This window comes from Protopterus annectens, chromosome 3.part1 (genome assembly GCF_019279795.1).
Source record: "Protopterus annectens isolate FY-2018-M chromosome 3.part1, PAN1.0, whole genome shotgun sequence".
Taxonomy (NCBI): Eukaryota; Metazoa; Chordata; order Ceratodontiformes; family Protopteridae; genus Protopterus; species Protopterus annectens.
The window spans coordinates 1399259433-1399277591 of NC_056732.1; the positions used below are offsets into that span (position 1 = coordinate 1399259433).

The 18159-nt window shown below is 36.7% G+C and overlaps 1 protein-coding gene across 2 annotated transcripts in view; it reads left to right on the forward strand.

The window, feature by feature from the left end:
• Positions 1–18159, forward strand: part of LOC122798485 (fibrillin-2-like) — a 1115712-nt gene that overhangs the window by 778329 nt on the left and 319224 nt on the right. For both annotated transcript variants that reach the window (XM_044067451.1, XM_044067452.1), the window contains one exon: positions 11055–11150. In XM_044067451.1, the coding sequence (XP_043923386.1) occupies positions 11055–11150 (96 nt within the window). The remainder of the gene's footprint in view (positions 1–11054; positions 11151–18159) is intronic.

An 18159-nucleotide genomic window follows, 5' to 3' on the forward strand; every position in this document is an offset into this window, starting at 1 on the left:
GATACTCTTTTTTCTGATCTATGAGAGTTGTTGGTCTGGGAGGAGAAAACTAGGATTGATATAAAACAACACTCTTGGGGTAATGCTTCTCAGTGGGCAAACATGCTGCTTCACACTCAGCTAGATACTTGAGATAATAGTTTTATATGGTCCCTGCTTTTATGCAAGGCACTGCAAACCACTGCTGCACAACTCAACACAGGTTTTGAGAGATGAGTTAGAGAGGAATCCAATCAGTAAACACTAACAATGCAGAATAAGTGTATGTGAAAGGTTTAGATCCTGCAGCAATTCACAATTCTCTTACCATTCTGAGGGATACTATAGGACTAAGGTTCCCAGACTAAGTAAAATGCAAATAGAAAAATGCAGTAGAAATGTAATAAAATAAGGTTCAGATCCTACAACAATTCACAATGCTCTCACTATTGTGAGTGATACTACAAGTGTATACTAAGATTCCTAGGCCAGTAAAATGCAATCAGAAAAAATGCAATAGAAATGTAGTAAATCGGGCTTGGATCCTGCAGCAATTCACAATTTTCTCACTATTGCGAGTTGTACTACAAGAATAAGGGCCCCAAACCAAATAAAATGCAAAGAGAAAAAGGAGTAGCGTGGAAATAATTGAGGCTCATATCCTGCAACAACTCACAATGCTCCCACTGCTGTGAGGGGTACCACTAGACTAAGGTTCCAGACCAAGTTAAAAATGCAAACAGTTGACTTTTGGTTAAAATGAGGAGAAATGCAAAAAAGAACAATACACAGTTCAGATTAACACTCAGAATATTGCAGTCTGCACTAGCTGAAATGGGATATGTGACACAGCGGCTTACTTGAGCTTTAAGAGTGAAGAGGCTGTTTACGTTTTGCCAAACTCACTTGGTGTTTTTTTACTTGTGGTTCAATTTCTCCAAGTCTTTTGGAGTTCTAATACCATGATGGGAATAGACCCCATTCCTAAGTCAAAGTATGATTAAAGTTCATGAAATTACTATTGCTTCAATCTTTGATGCTAGCCAAAAGTACCCTTTGCAGCACCACAATGTACCCAGAACTGACTCCTTTTGCAATTCAGACAGACTTACATGTATAACATATCTAAATACGACTAAATTATTGTTATGAGACCATTGTTCCTCTACTATTGGAACTGTCTGGGTATCCTTCTTCCACAATGACCTCATTTTTGCCTCAAATCCTGGTATTTTATGACGTGAGTCTTTCTGTACATAAGACACTGCAATGACTAGCTGCAGCAATTTCAGTGATGAATGCTACTTTTGTCTTTTTTCATGGACTACTGTACTTGCTTTTCTCACATCTGTTTTGAACTGTTAGGAATGGCTGATCCCATGTGATATAAACTTCATCATTTTCTGTAATGCTGTGTGGCTCATGTTTCCAATGCTTTTTAGCTACTTCAGTATTATAATATTTGCCCAATGCAGCAGTCTTGCCACATTATTATGCCTTTCAGTATGGAAGCCTTCTGCCATTAGTGTATCACACCCAGCAACAAGATGTAGAATGTAGATGTTTCCAATTCTTTTTTTTACAAAAGCTGTAATTGTCTGTTTCTCTGACATGTTTAATGGACTTTGTAAACCACCATGTATTTAATCCACTGTCCTGGGCCACTGATATGGGTTAAATTCACCTGTCCTTAACCATCCCTGCATTGGATCCTGACAACATGAGGTTGTTTCAGGAGTTTTATGTACTTGTTTTATATCTTTGCATTTTTCACATTCCTTGCCTTCCCATATAATCCTTAACCTCATGATCTTTCTTTTGTTTTTTGGAACTTTCAGTTGCTGCCTGATTTTTGTCTACTTCTGGTTTGATTTCCATTCTCACTTGACATCAATATGCTTCTTCTAAACTAAGCAGGGAAGTCATCGTAGACTTGTTTCCTCATGCTTTAAAACTTTCACTATGTTTAGATCTTGTGAGGTCAGCAGATATGTATGCAGTCCTATGATTGCAGAGCTACACATGTAATCAATTTCGAGGAGGTCCATAATGAGTAATATATAATCTTCTTATACACTGATTTTTATAAATCATTTGATAAACACAAAGCATTTTTCTCATTTTCTTGTCCAACTGATCCAATACCTTTTGAGGCCAGTCAATCACATCAAAACTGTAAGTTATAAAAGGAAGAGCAAATTGGTTTATAGCTTGGAGTTTGTTCCTAGATGCCTGGACTATTTTCAGTATTAATTTTAGTCTTCTAAAGTATTGTTCATTTTCTTTGTTGATCCTTCACCAATACCCAAATATTGATGCACTCCCACATGCTCAAGTCACATTCCTGTCCCAAACTGATATTTCCTGGTGCTGCACCTTTCCTGCTTTAAAGGGTGCTTTTGCACATTTATCAAGACCAAATTGCATCTTTATATCATCTGAGAACATTTTGACTACTTGCAGTTGTGCTTCTAATCCCTCCGTTGATGAACTGTACAGTTTTAAATTATCCACAAAAAGAATACAAGAAGTCTTTACACTTGGTTGTTTTCTGGGAGCTAAATTATAACTATGACTTAATCTGTTAACTAGCCAGCTTAATAGGTTAAGGGGAAGACAAAAGAGCAGCACTGGCAAAGAGTCACCCTGGAATATCCCCCCTTGAATTTTTATCCCTGGAATAATAATTTGTCCTTTATCATGGCTTAGCTGCAAAGTAGTTTGCCACTGTTTCATGGTCACTGTAATGTAACTGATCAACGTATGGTGTCTCATACATTTGTAAGCACTTTTTATCTATGCATGTGGGATACTGTCAAATGCTTTTTTGTAGTCTATCCGTGCCATACTTGGATTCTTCCCTTTTTTGCAATTCTTCATTATAACTTTATTTAACAATAAATGATCCTTTGTTCCACATAACTTTCTTTTGTTACCCTTTGGTTCTATTGCCATGATTGAGTTTTCTTCTAAATGACTTTAAACTCTGTTGGCACCAATTCCAGTGTATAGTTTATACATCATCTTAAGGCAAGATATTGGTCTATAGTTTTTGGATATCTTGCAGGTTCACTCTTAAGGAGGGGTATCATTTTTCCTGTTGTTAACCAGGTTGGCTTTTGTTCGGGGTATGCGTATAAATAGTTCTTACTCATGGCTAAATCTGCATTTCAAGATGTTAATACTATAAGTCAAACTTAGGAGCTTTTCTTAATTTTGTTTCAATTTCTCTGGTGGTTACTTCATCCCATTTCATATTCTGTACATTTAAACTTCTTATTCGTTTTTTTAATTTTTCTATCCATTGAGCATCTTTATGTTCCACAGGATCTTCATAGATATTTCTACAAAATGTGTCTATTTCTTCCTTTTTTGGTGGTGTTTCTATACCTTTTGCCTTGTTTCCCAATGCTTATGCTGTACTTTCCTTTGTATTTATCTGTGTACCTTCTGGGGTTTTCTGCCTGTGCTATCTTTCGTTTATTATTTGCACTAGATCCTGGTCTGTTCTGATATTGCACATTGCTTTTGTCATGTTTGTCTTTCTACGTATTCTTGTTGATCTTTTCCCTCTTCTGTACTCTTCTAACAGTGACACTTCTTGCCTTAATTGCTTTACAGTTTCTCTGTTCAATATTTCCATGATGGCATTTGCTTTCTCTCCTTCCTTTCCCTTAGTGTCATGTGTTTTTGTGGTAAGACTTTATCAGTTATTAATCTGGCTGCACAGTAATATACCCTCTTTACTTCTGTTGTATCACATGAATTTCTATGAACAGTCTTCATTACTGTGTTCATTTGTTTTATCAAACTTCTAACATTTTGGGTCTTATTGACTTTCTGTAATCTATGTTTTTAATTGATCTTAATATGTCTTTTCATAGGTTCATAAGTTCATAGGTAGGTACTAGGATATCGGCCCAAGGGCCTACATAAGCCTAGCCAACAAGGTCCCCTGGCTTACGCCACCCAAGAAAGTTATTTTCCTGTGCCACTGTTGAGCAGAGACATAGAAGTGATCCCCGGGGTGTATTTCCTATTTCCATACAGCTCCACAACTGGTTAACTGCAGTTAAGGTTTACATGGTAAGCATATATTAATAGTTTAAAACAAATATACATTACTAATGGCCCACCTTTGTGCAGAGAGATGACTGTTGCTGTTCTCCATTCATGAGGCATGAATGTTTGGAGGCTACAGTTAAATAGCAATTCCAGATAGGTCATGTTTCATGCTATTTAGAAAGCATTCAGGAATATTGTCTAAGCCCACTGATGCAGTGTTCTTGGCCTTAGAAAGAGCACTGAGGATCTGTTCCTTAGTGATAGTAGGGGAGTTATATTTAATGGAATTTCTTGAGGGAGATATCTGTATTAAATCAAGCAACTCTTCCCTTAGATCATTTTTTTCTAAACTAAGGGCACGGATTTTGTTGTCCATTTTCTGTGGGCATACTACAGAAAGTTAAACAACATCTTCCTGTGATATATTCTTTTCACGTTCATCCTGTTTCACCTATTGCTCTTTCATATGGCAACTCACAGGCTTATCACTCCACAACATTGACTGTATCAGAGTTCCTTCCCTCCCTGTGCATCTCCAGCTGAACTTTCGTACTGGTTTCCTACTGATGGCTCCAAAGTATTTTCATATGGCAACTGATCACCTACTTCCCTCTCCACTGGTTTCTCCTTAATCTGGGGACTCGTTCTATCATGCTATGATGTTAGCAGAGTAAGATTTTCTACACTAATTCCTTTACTTCCCAGGTAATCCATAATTTCAATTTCTATTTCTTTAACTTCTCCATTACTAACCCTCTTTTCTACTTTCCAACATTTGCTTTCTTGCTTTTGTATTGTAACATTTACATTCTCTGGATGCATTTTCCTGTATTTCTCTGCAAATATCTTTGGTGTTGCTTTTTATTTGATTAGTTTTGCTTCCTCCTTTGCATATTGTACCATATTAAATATCTTTCTTTCCCATGTCCATATTTCTTCTTCAGATGTCTCCCTTTCTTCATGTTTCTCCTTACTTGTGGGGCTCATTGTTCCATCATGCTGTGACATATCCTGCATTAAACTTTCAACACTAAATCCTTCACTTCACAGGTAGTCCATAACATCATCTTCTAGTTTTTAACTTCTACTTGACTAATCTTCTGTTCTGCATCCCCCCTTTGTGATCTTATTTTCTTAATGTGAAATTTTCTATATCTGGGTATATTTGCCAGTATTTATCTTTGAAAATCTTTCTTTGGAGTTTCTTTTTTGTATTGATTAATTTGGCTTTCTTCTTTGCATAAAAATTGCATCATTTCAGATCTCTCTTTCCCATGTCCATGTTTTTTTTTTTTTATACTTTTCAAAAATCTCTAGATTATGTTCTTTATAATTTCACACTTCCTCTGTCATTTCTTTTTCCAAACCGCCCAAAGTTTTTTGGTCTATGTAATTTTTTTTTTTTATGAAAATGTTGTATTAATGAACATACATTTGTATCTGATGATTTTGACAGTTTTTTCATGCAAGTATTTAACTTTCTTCTAATTTCTGTATAAATCGTTTTGTATATCTTCTGTCTGGACATTCTAGGCTTCTTGCATTATAGTAACAATACATAATTTCTTTCTTATTCTCAGTTGTCCACTCTAGCATCTTTATGGGTCTTTTGTGGCATGTCAGTTTTTGTGGACTAAAACTTCCTTCTTGAATGGGAGGGGGGCATCCTCCCCCTGCTTCTGGCCTAATCCCATTGTAGGAATGTTTCGGTGTCTTGAGGATTCTACACTGTCATTTTTTTTCCAGTCCTGGCAGCAGTGTGCCTACCAGTATGAAATAGTCTCACTGTACTATGATAAAGTATCAGAGTGCTAATATTCAGGGCCTGTAATGCAACTATCTCTGACAGCTGCAGAGGAGTTTGGGGAGTTTTATACATGCACATACACACACATACACAAACACAATGCTCTTAGGCCCTTTTTCACCTCTATCAACCATTATCCATCCATCAGCTATTCGTTCCTCAGAAACTTATACCTCTACCCTTCACAAGCCATTTGAAGTTGGGTTCCTTCATTTTCATTGAGAGTTTCTGTTCATACTGCTTTTGTCCCACTGACAGGGGACAGAGACAAGAATGGAGTAGGCTGTCCTTCCCAATATGGAATGTATATCTGTAAAAAAATAAATATAGATATATTTATATGTACACATACTTGCGCACACACACATGTATGTATGTGTGCCTGTGTGTGTTTGCGTGTGTGTTTGCATGTGCGATGTGTGTGTGTGTGTGTGTGTGTGTGTGTGTGTGTGTGTGTGTGTGTGTGTGTGTGTGCGTGTGCTTGTGTTTATGTTTGTGTGTGTGTGTGTGTGTGTGTGTGTGTGTGTGTGTGTGTGTGTGTATGTGTATGTATAAAACTCCCCAAACTCAGCTGTCAGAGATGGTTGCATTACAGGCCCTGAATATTAGCACTCTGATACTTTCTCATACTGGCTACAGTTTATACAACGTGGTGTCTTCATCCCTGATCCAGCTTCTGCTGATATCAGAACATTGCCAAGTCTGGCTTTCTGCCTCCTTCCATGATGACATTTGATTCTCTCTCTCTCTCATCCTCTCAGATCTATCCTAACAACGGTTAGGTTGCTGATTGATCCCAGGTTGTCTAGAGCATCAGTTAGGATTTTATCCCTCTGTGCCATTTTGCCAACATACTGTGTAACAAGTGTTGATGTTCTGCAGTGGATAAATCAGTAGTGCATTCCAATTATACTAAGTCCTTCTGCTTGCATATGTTAGAATGATGGGGTAGAAAAGAGATGGCTGCTGTAAAATCTAAGTTATTTTTGTAAAATATATGCATCTGTTTCAAAAAACATTGCAGACTTTACTTTTAAGACATATATGTGTGAAGACAATGTTATTGTTCATGGTGTGAAATACCATAAAAACACATCAAATTACAACAAATGTCTCTGATCAATATCTGCACTCTCCCTTCTTTCAAACTCTCTTTATCTAACAGCCCGTTAAATGAGTTCTGCAACTCAACTTTAGAGGTAATCTCAGATGCCTGTTACAGGATTGCAACAATGATTCTACAATATCCCCTTCCCTTCAAAATTCATGATTAAATTCCTGTACCATTTTTCCATTCTGGAGTATAATAGACCACAACACAGCTAGGCAATAAAACCAGTCAACATTCTTAGTCATAAGAATATATTCCCACACTGTCCTCTCCTTCCCTCCATCCTACAGAAATGATGACCGTTCCTGATTAAACTTCTTAGACACCTGTCAGTAATCACTGAAAAGCTTGCCCTGGGTACAAAACTGAGGAATAATAAACAACTGCAAAATGTGAATCTTTTGATCTAACTTTAATGGAGTAACTCTCCGTGCCCTTAATAGTCACTTTACATTTTGATAAATCATTTCATATGTAGCATTAAAAGTGTCTAAAATAGGCTCTTCTAAGCAATTCCCCAAATATCTAATTGAAGTGTAGTTGTAGTTGTATACAAGAGCTTTAGACTTCCCGTTGTTTACTTTGTATCCCATCATCTTCTCAAATGTCTCAGTATCTCCAAAAGCATTTTAATGAATCTTATTGTGGTTTAGTCAAAGTGACCAGAATCCATTCGCCCATCCATTTATCCAAATCCCCTTTTTCTACTTTTGCACATGGGGCTGGGGTGTCACTTCAACAAGGACAGTCATCTACAGCCAAGGTTTACGCTGCCAGGTGTCTAGCCCTTCCGCAGTATTCTTTCACACCACACACTCTCATGCACATGCACACTTATGGCCAATTTAGAGAGTCCACTCCACCTCTTGCATGTGGGAGGAAACCAGTGCACCCAAAGGAAACCCACAAGAGGACAGGGAGGACATGTAGGCTCCACACAGAAGGTACCCCAGTCAAGAATCAAAACAGGGAACCTATTGCTGTGAGGCAGCACCACTATTTGCTGGCCACTGTGTCACCCCTGCCACTGTGCTGCCCCACAAACACATTTATATTTTTCTGCTTTCCACACTCATATCTCCTAATATTTTGGTTACAAATAGCCATTACAAGAGTACAGTGTGCAGGTGTAAAGGCCAAGGGGAGCAAGGAAAGCCTTGCCTGACTTCTTTCCCCAATCTGTGTGAAATACAAACTGTCACCATCACTCTGACATTTGCTCCATTATACACCCTTCTTACCAAAACTACTAGGTGTCTACAACCCTCCCCACATCAACTCATACATGTGCCTCCACTTTACATGATAAAACACTTTCTTGGTATCCAGTGATAGTGACACTACTCTCTCTACAATAATTTCATATTTTGTATATTCATCAAAGTTGTAATGTTAATCACCATCCTCCACCCCACCTTCCCACCCCCCAAAACCGGCAATGCTCACTGTAAATCAATGTAGACATTGTTTTCTTGTTTACACCAATCTATGAAAAAAAATAACCATACGAATTTTAATAATTGTGATTTAATTTTGATATGGGCCTATAGGAGTGAATAGGAAGACCGACAACATGGATCTTTGCCTTCCTTTAAAATAATTGAATTACCACTTCCTTCCAGGACATGTGGAGTGCAGGCTCCTTCCAACATATGATTTAATATTTTTGGAATATAGGACCATATGAACATACCACACATAAGATCATTGGGACCATGAGATGCCTAGCCATATATACCTTTAAACAGATAAACGTCAAAGTTCTTGCCACACTTTTCAAGCACTTAATAGTGCTCACCTCCTAAACTGGGCAGGGAAGTACCCATCCAGTTGTCAAGATTAACCCTAAAGGTAAGCAAAGCAGCACTTTGTTTGTCCTGTAGTGGTAACTTATTTCTTAGTCTAGGAATATGTTGAGTTAGGAATCTATCTCCAGTGAGCCTTATTCATTTGTTGGTGTGAATTTAAGTCCTTAGTGCAAGTATTTGTAAGGCCATTGGTTTTGTGAAGAAATAGGATGTCAAATAAGACTGGGTCTTTCATGGCTCAAAACGTGTGACACAGGTCAGTTCCTGCAACCTGTAATCCACTGAGCAGTAGCGTAGCTAGGGCAGGGTGAGAGGGACAACTAATCCAGCTGCAAAGTGTTGGGGGGATGCAATCAGCCAATTCTGATGTTTCTTTAATGTAATACCAGCTTTTAAAAGCCGGTATTTTATTTGCTGTCAAACCTGGCCATTGTAGCACTTTATGTGTGGTCTAAACTGTAGCAAGCAGTTTATTACAGTTTAAAAGTAACAAAAAATATATTTTTCTTTCAATTACAATCTGAGTGCTGTAATGCTCTGTGCAGACAGGGTACAAACTCTAGCATCTGTTTGCTGCATTGGTAGCAAGCAGTTTGCTGTAGTTTAAAAGAAGAAATTTTTGATTTTAAATAAAATATGTTGGTGGAGGGTTAGGGAAGGGCACAGAAAGTGGACCTGAATGGCTAGGGCAGGAGAGAGTGGAGGGGCATATCATGCATCTGGCCACCTGGTTGGTGTGCCAGTAGAAGGAACGTCCATTTTTTTTCTTTTTTTGTTCTTCACTGGAGAGCAGGGGGGGAGGTGGATAGATTTGATTCCAATAAGCCAGTTGCTACTACAAGTAAGTGCTTTTTTCTCATCACTTGAAGAGCTGACAGGGTGGGGCTCTGTTTTTTGGTAATTGCACAGAGCATTGGTTGAACCAGTTAAGCTTCTGCCACTGAATATAAGGAGAGTCATGCTAATCTACTGGGGTAGTTAACTGTTTTACGACCTTTAATTTTATTGGTAAGAAATTTTTGGAGCCTTTCCAGTTGAGTGATATGCTTGGATTTGTACATGCCAAAGGAGAGTTGTGTTCAGTGATGAGTTTGATAAGGGAAGAGTACTACTGTGGATCTTGAAGATATACCCTTGGAAATACTGCTTCAAGTGTAAGGATATTCTGACTGTGTTGGAAACATAATGATCGAATGACAGAAAACTTTCTACTTAGGTATTTAGGTATCTTATGACTGTATCTGTCTGAAGACTAGTACTATTTACAACATAAGAGGTGGGAACAACCTTTCTGACAAAAATGCTACTTTGGTACACTTAGTTTTAGACTGTTTTTGATATACATTGTATGTGCATATTCTAGGCCTTGCTGGAGCTGTTTTGTATTATTGGATGAGTGGATAACTGCACACTTTGCAGTCATCAGCAAACTAGCTCAACCACAACTGGTTCTCCTTTTGGTATGTGCATGTGCAGTGTGTGACTGGTACAGGAAAAAGGTCTTGCAATCTACTTCCGATCCCTATTTACCTGTTAGACTCAATGGACGGCAATGGCTATTCACAGGGTAAAGTAAGAGTTGAATGCACTTGTGAGTGTGGATGGCTGGATTACAAATTTTAGTGTATTATAATAAGTATATTGTATAAATATCCCATCATTTATTTTTCATTTGTTTACCAGAATTGTCTGTCTGGGTATGTGCCCATTTTCAGCAGACGCCTGGGGAGAAAAGCTTCAGGTTTAGATTACATTAAAGATTGTAATATATAGAGAATTTACATTTGTAACAGTAAATACAAACTTACATTTGAAACACTAATACATAGAGTCAAATATTTGCAAATGTTCAGATAAACTGGGTACATAGGTCAAATATTTACATAACTGATAGGCAGCATGGAAGGTGTGATAGAATGAAATAAGTTGTTGACATGAGACTCTGAGATTGTTATGAGGTGTTTAGTTTCAGATGTACTAGTGAAGGTAGACATGATATCTAAGTATTAAGAGAAAAGAGTTATGCTGAATGCAGAGAAACAATAAGACCATGCTAGATAAAGTTGGGTTAAGTATATATTCAAGACAAATGGAGATTATGATGTAGAGTTTTCATCAAAGTATGAAGCACAGGGGTGAGGTTTTATCAGAAGATTTGCCAGATATCTAAACAATAAGAGAATTAGATGATTTCAAGTCTCATTTAAAAAGAGAGCATTTTTGTTCCTTTAAAAAGCATGGAATAGGTGTTTTTCTTAGTCATATGTTCTGTGTCTTTTTGCAGCAATGTGCTCCCCACCTTGTGCTCATGGAGGTACCTGTATGAGATGGAACACCTGTCTGTGCCCTAAAGGATGGGGAGGTAAAGCATGCCAAACAGGTGATTTTACTTTAATCTTATTAACGTCACACTATTTTATGTAAAATGATTCACTTGTAGCAATATTGTCAATATCTTATCAGTATGTTTGTAGTTGCATTATTGTACCTGCAGTCACTTTCCTGCATTTGTACTTGATGACCCTACAAAGTGTTTGCACTTGCAGTCTTGGAATCTTTGAAATAGTACCCATACCTAAGGGTGGTTATGGATGTATGAGTGCAATAAAAGTTTTTGCTATTTAAGGAAAAGCAGCCTCTGTAACTTAGTAAGTATAATACTTCAATATTTGTTAGAAAGTATAATATATCAACAGTTGTTTCATTTATCTATATATATATATATATATATATATATATATATATATATATATATATATATTATTTACCTTCAGTTTGTCGACTTACATGCATGCCAACATCCTGAAGATAAACTACTCTACATAGGAAATTGAAACCTTGACCTCCTAGTATGCATGCACTGAGGAAGACCCTTGGTGCATGCGACCTTCATGCAGCGGGGCAAACCCCCTTGTACCACCACACCTTCCGCTAAATATAGATACTAACTCCAAGATCACACAATCCCCAGGAAAGGGAATATTCCCCTACCTAGAGATTGTTAATCTCACACACTTGTCAACTATTTCTATAATCAAGCAAATGTGGTCAATTAAACAGATGTAGGCCAAACGTCCTGTTGACTAAATCAATGGAGCCCATATGTGTGTGCATGTGTGTGTGTGTGTGTGTGTGTGTGTGTGTGTGTGTGTGTGTGTGTGTGTGTGTGTGTATAAATCTCTTTTTTTCTCCTCCAACTCTATGATTATTTCCTTTCTCCAGTAGTACCTATCCTTCTCCACTCTGCCTTCTATTTCCTATAGAAAACAGAAAGAGTGGGTTGAGATTGATTGAACATAGTTACCATGTTGAAATTATGTTTTTTTTTCTGATGTGGCCCTAACTGCACCCTCAGCTGTACTGTCAAAGTGGGACCTTCTGCTGTGGCCCACTGAAACTGCATGCTTCCACATCCCCACAAACAGCTGTAGACTTTGAGCATTCTGTTTGGAAGAATAGAGCACATGTCCAGGAGTGTTGGCTTCATCTTGTCTTGATACTCACTGTTCATCTTGCAAAGACTTATGGATACTCCAGGGATGGATGTTCCAGTGTCAACCACTCATTCCTACACTCCCAAGACAGCTTCTTCAACTTCAGTGCTTCTAGTCAGACCTGGGTCATCTGGGTTGCAATTAGGGTTTCATCCCTGTATGCCTCAGAACTGAAACTTTGTTTCCTTTAACTTTCTTTTGTTTTCTAAGACAAGAAACATCTTTATTAAATCATCACTTATGACATAGGCAATCATATATTTATATATATGAAAACAAACCATGTTGACCTATTTTAGTTGCAAAGATTTTACATCACTTATAAGCTATCCACTCATTGTTAGTCAAACATTACATAGCTCATTCAAATCCTGCCTTCTTTTAAACATCATTCCTCTTCTAAAATGTTATTCTGCATGTATTATTCCTACAATTTCAATTTTTTTCTATGTAATTTGTTCCTTCCCTTTTCTAACGATTCAATTTCTAGTTGTTTTATCACTGTTACTATATTCACTACTTCTAATACAGTTGTGTTAGACTTTGATTTCCATTTTCTAGTAATTGCTTTTTTGGCAGCCACCATAATTAGACTCAGCAAGGCCTTACTATGTTTTGGCAATTCCGATTCTGTATCATAGCTCAGTAAAGTAATTGTCTTAGTTATACCAATTTGCTCACATGGTATTTCTGATAGAGTAGTCTGCGGAGAATTTTTAAAGTCTGCCAACTCACTGAACTCCCAAAAAATATGTTCTCAATTATCTCTTTCTTCCCCATCACACCTACAACATTTGTTATCTACCTGAGGATAGATTCTTTGGAGTTTACCTGGGGTATAAAAATACCTGTGTAAACATTTCCAAACAAAAATCTTAAATGATCTAGACTTTGTTAGATATCTGGGAGACATACATATATCCCCCCCATTGTTTGTTTGTGGACTGCTTATCCAATTCTTCCCAATCGTATCTAAAGTCCTCTTACTGATTATAGTCATCAAGCAATATTTTATATGCTCTAGTAATTATCCATTTTTAATAGCAGCTTCTGTTCTAGATTCTACTAACAACTCTACCAATGCTGGTCTTTTGCTTAGGATCCCCCTATTTCTTTCTCTGTGCCTATACTCTGATATCAGTCCTTGATAGGGAAGGCAGTCTTTAGCCTGCAGACCAAATACATTCTTGGCTTCTTCCCATTCTCTTATCTTTCTCTCTGTAATAATTTGCACTCAGTACCTTGGCTCCTGTTCCAGTTTTCTCCAATAAATTCCAGCCCCCTCTTGCCTGTTGTCTGTATCCCAAATTGTAGTAATCCCTATCGACAGAATCTCCTTTTTCAATTCCTGTGTTGACTTAGTTCTTAGAATACTTTCTTTTAACTTTCCAGTTTTCTCCAATAAATTCCAGCCCCCTCTTGCCTATTGTCTGTATCCCAAATTGTAGTCATCCATATCAACAGAATCTCCTTTTTCCATTCCTGTGTTGACTTAGTTCTTAGAATACTCTCTTTTAACTTTCTTGACTGTATCTTATAAATTCATGTTAAAGTGTCATTTGGCAGAGTTTGCATGGAATAAAAATTAAAACTCAGCAGATGCTTATTTTACCAGGTGAAGTGAGCATAAAACTAACCAGGACACACGGAGCATCCATGAATTAATGCTTTCAATCTGCTTCTATTCAAAGAACTTCTTCAGAATAAAAACAGTTTTCCAAACACTAATTTTAAAAGAAACAAGTAGCACCATGGCACACACAACATGTCTAAAAAAGAAACAGTGATAAAACAACTACAAATGGAAGCTTTAGAAAAGGGGAGGAACAAATTACATAGAATAATTTGAAATTGTAGGAATAATACTTGCAGAATAACATTTTGGAAGAGGAATGATGTTTAAAAGAAGGCAGGATTTGAATGAGCTATGTAATGTTTGACTAACAATGAGTGGATAGCTTATAAGGTCTGCTAATTTTAATATCATTGCTGTTATTATTTAAGATAGCATTTATTGCATTAACATAGTCAAGTTATGTATTTACTTATATTTGTTTACCAGTATAGAGCACTGATCTCAATGGACCATTTGCAGGCACAGCCTAGGTGAAAAGAATCCCATAAGAAATGAGCAAAACATACTTACATATGCAAAGATATGCTTAAAAGGCATCTTCATCTTGCATATGTATATTCTAAATTCCAATAGAGTACATGATGTCTGGAGGGGATGCACATTTAAACCTAGTTTCCAACACTCATCTTTTTCTTTAGCAATAGGTGTGTCATTCATACTAAAAAATATGAAAAGGGCACAAATCACTGTTCAGGTCAAATGGTGGTAACCTCTTCCTCTTCTGTTCACTGTTTAAGAACTCTTCCCCTTCCGGGAGTTGTAATATGCCCTGGTCTGAAAGTTGGTTGCAGTTCAAACTTCCTGTTGGGTAATCTGATTGCTCTGATTTTTTTTTTCCTCTGCTGTTGTACACTTCATTTAAATCATCTCAGTGGCAGCTAGCGGCCTGGGTCTTAAACAATATTACTGAAAGAATTATAAAAAAGTATTGGTGGATATAGAAGACTGCTTGTTGATTATAAGACCATCTACATTCCTATGGCTATTTTTGTTATTATTGTTTTTTTTTGTTTTTTTAACCAAAGATTGAATAGTCTGTTCTGGTTTTATTTTCATCATGATCCTTGATCAGTTTTTTGTTTTTACAGAATTTAATAATGAATTCACATTTGTTGGTTCTATGCAACATTGGATCATACTCTTTGTTCTTCGCTAAAATTTCTTGATAAAGCTGCTTGAATTTTTACATTTAAAACCATCAGTTGTTTATTGTAATCTTTTATTAAAATGTTGATAATTTGCAAGCCAGGCTTAAACAAATCAACCAGCTCCTGAAACATGTCATTCTTAGCTTTGTATATGAGGAAAATATATTTTATCAAATAAAAGGAGTTGCTATGGGTGCCTCAGTGGCCCCAGTTTACTACAACTTGATATTGACTCATTAGAACAGCACTTTCTTATATGTACAATAGTTTTTAAGGAGAATGTGATTTTTATTGTTGTATCAATTATCTTTTGTGAAAGGTGATGAGGCAGATTTTACAAGCTTTTTAGAAGATAAACAATTATTTCCTTCATTTTAAAAATGTAATAAGACCCTAAGTAAAAGTAACATTATTTATTTAGATATTGAAATGTATTGGAGCACATATTCACAAAGTTTTGGTTTTAAGATCCATAGTAAGGAAACATCTGCTAAAAAACTATTTGCACTTTAAAAGTAAGCATTCTTATCATGTGAAAATTATATTTTTTTAGTTAGTTAGACTAGCTCACCTAATAACTGTTTCTAACATTATCTTTAGAATCGAAAAAGTTGAAAACTATGTTATTGGAAAAGGAGTATATTCCAAATTGAATTGATCGGAGAGTCTTAAAAGTACAGATCAAATAGGAAATATGGTACAAAGCAATTTTACACAATGGCTTAGATAAAAATGCAGTCACCATCTAGGAAGGAAACTTATTTGAAGGAAATTAACACCACCTGAGCAAATATCACATATAACTGGAAGTCATATTGACAATTTCAGAACTGAGCACATTTATTTGGTTCTAAACCTCAGTTCTTTTATAAGAGGGGTACAGACATTAGATTTCTTTCTTGAACATCATGAAATGAAGAGAAAAATTCCAACAGTCAGCAAACTCATGGGAAGTTTACCTTGTGTGTTTTTTTCTATAGTTGCGGATACATCAGTACTTCTTCACTTATTCAGTAATGAATATCAAAACAGTTTTTACTATTAATGGACATTATAATTGTAACTTTTAAGGAATAGTTTATATGGCTACATTTACTTCTTGTCTGGCAATTTATGATGGAAAGTCTAAGAGAAGATGATATAAACACATCCATGCAATTAAATAGTTTGATTTGAGTAATACCTTGGCAAACTTAATAAAGTTTGCTCTGCTTTAAAAATGTGTTTTAAGGTTATTGAACAAATTCTCTTGGATAGTGGGTGATGATTTTGAGAATGTTTTAGAAGGCATAGAATTATTCTGGTAATTTAATTTAGCTGCAATGTCTGCTGGATTAAATAATTCAAATAGTATAAAAGTGTTTTTGATAATATCTTTAAAGCAATTCAGGTTTTAGATTGGTTGTTGTATGTGGTATGTGGCTGCTGGTCTCTTTTAAAATTGGTGTTTAGAAGACTGCTTTTACTCTGATGAAATTCTATAAATAAAAGTGGAATGCAAATGCTAATTCAAGTGAGTTTGGGGTGTCCTAGTTCTTTGTTTCATTATGTTATCAAAATTAAAATGACATATACCAAACGTGATTGTCTGCAGAAGTGAATGAAAAACTAATATTACAAATACTTCACCTCGTACTTCAAGTATAAATCGGGGAGCTTCATCCCTTCGGCAATATATTTGATTTCAACTTAGACAACACACAAACTGCTAAAAGTACCTTCTGCCTACCACACGTACAGCTTCTGATAGAATAGGCAGACCAATGCCATGTGACTGATTACACAGCAGCAGCATGGCAAAAGTCATGTCTCTATGCCTGGTGCTGATCTCCTGCTGCCAACAGCATCACTTCTTCAAACTGGAAGCAGTCTTGCCAAAAACAAAAGTGCTGTCATCAAAACTAACAGGTCAGTTCATTACATTAAGTGCAATCTCAAAGTTGGTATATTTAAGTAGCAGGGGGTGTGGAAATGGTGGGTGCAGGGGGGCTTTCCCCCCTGGTTATAATTAGTGGAAATTAATATGGTTTATGTTGTTTAAAGTCAGTATATGTATTTTTTTTTTGTTTTCGGGCTTTTGACTTTTCAGGCTTTTGTTTTCAGGCTTATGAGTTTCAAGCTTATGTTAATTCAGTCATATGAAGGGGAACCGGTGTTATTCACAAAGGGTCCAATATGTAGCAGCCTGGTAGACAATGGTTGGCAGTCCAAGCTGCTTTGTCAAGTATGACTTGCACCTATCTCTCCAAGGCTTTTGCACATTGGCTAAAATCTCATCCACCTCCATATTGCCTTTTCAGGCAACCTTCAGTCTTCAAAAGTTTACAACATAATAGAGCAAAATCTGGATAGCATAAAGGTATTTCTGTTGAATGCTAGAATCATTAACAAAAATATACTCCCTACAGGCCCTTCTAACTCTGAAATGCATCAGTATAGGCATTGCCACAGGCACGACCAATGAGAGCACCCTATTGGTACAGGATTTCACTGCCTACATTTCAGGCCCTCTGTACTAGATGAAGCCACTCAAGGTGGCAGTGTCTCTATATTTATAAAATTAAATTTCATCTCCAAATTCATTAGACCAGATAATGACTTAGAACTCTTATATGTGAAACCTACCATTAACAAAACCCTTTAGCACATCATAGCTAACTAATTAACTGTAGGACCCCCTTCATGTCCCCCTTGGCTCATACCTCACACCTGACTAATATGGAGCCCCTATACTTCAAGCCAAACACCATTCTTCTAGGGGGACTTCAACTACCCATCCGTCAACTGGGAGACTTATATTCCCTTAACATGTAAGGTCTGATGACCTAAGTGACCACTGTCTCACCTATGTAATCAAGCTCAAAGTAGACTGCTCCTACCAACCACCTATAGAACATTAAGAAACAACAAGAATTTTATTCTCACCAAGTTTCAAAATGAACTTAAGGCATGCAACTGGTCAGTACTAAAAAAATCTCCCCCTAGATGAAGCAGTAGCATACTTTAACACCAAATTCTTTGCTATTCTTAACTCCCATGCTCCCAGCCACTCTATTAGAACCAAAGTTAATATTGCGCCATGGCTTTCTAAAGATAGCAAAACCAAAATTT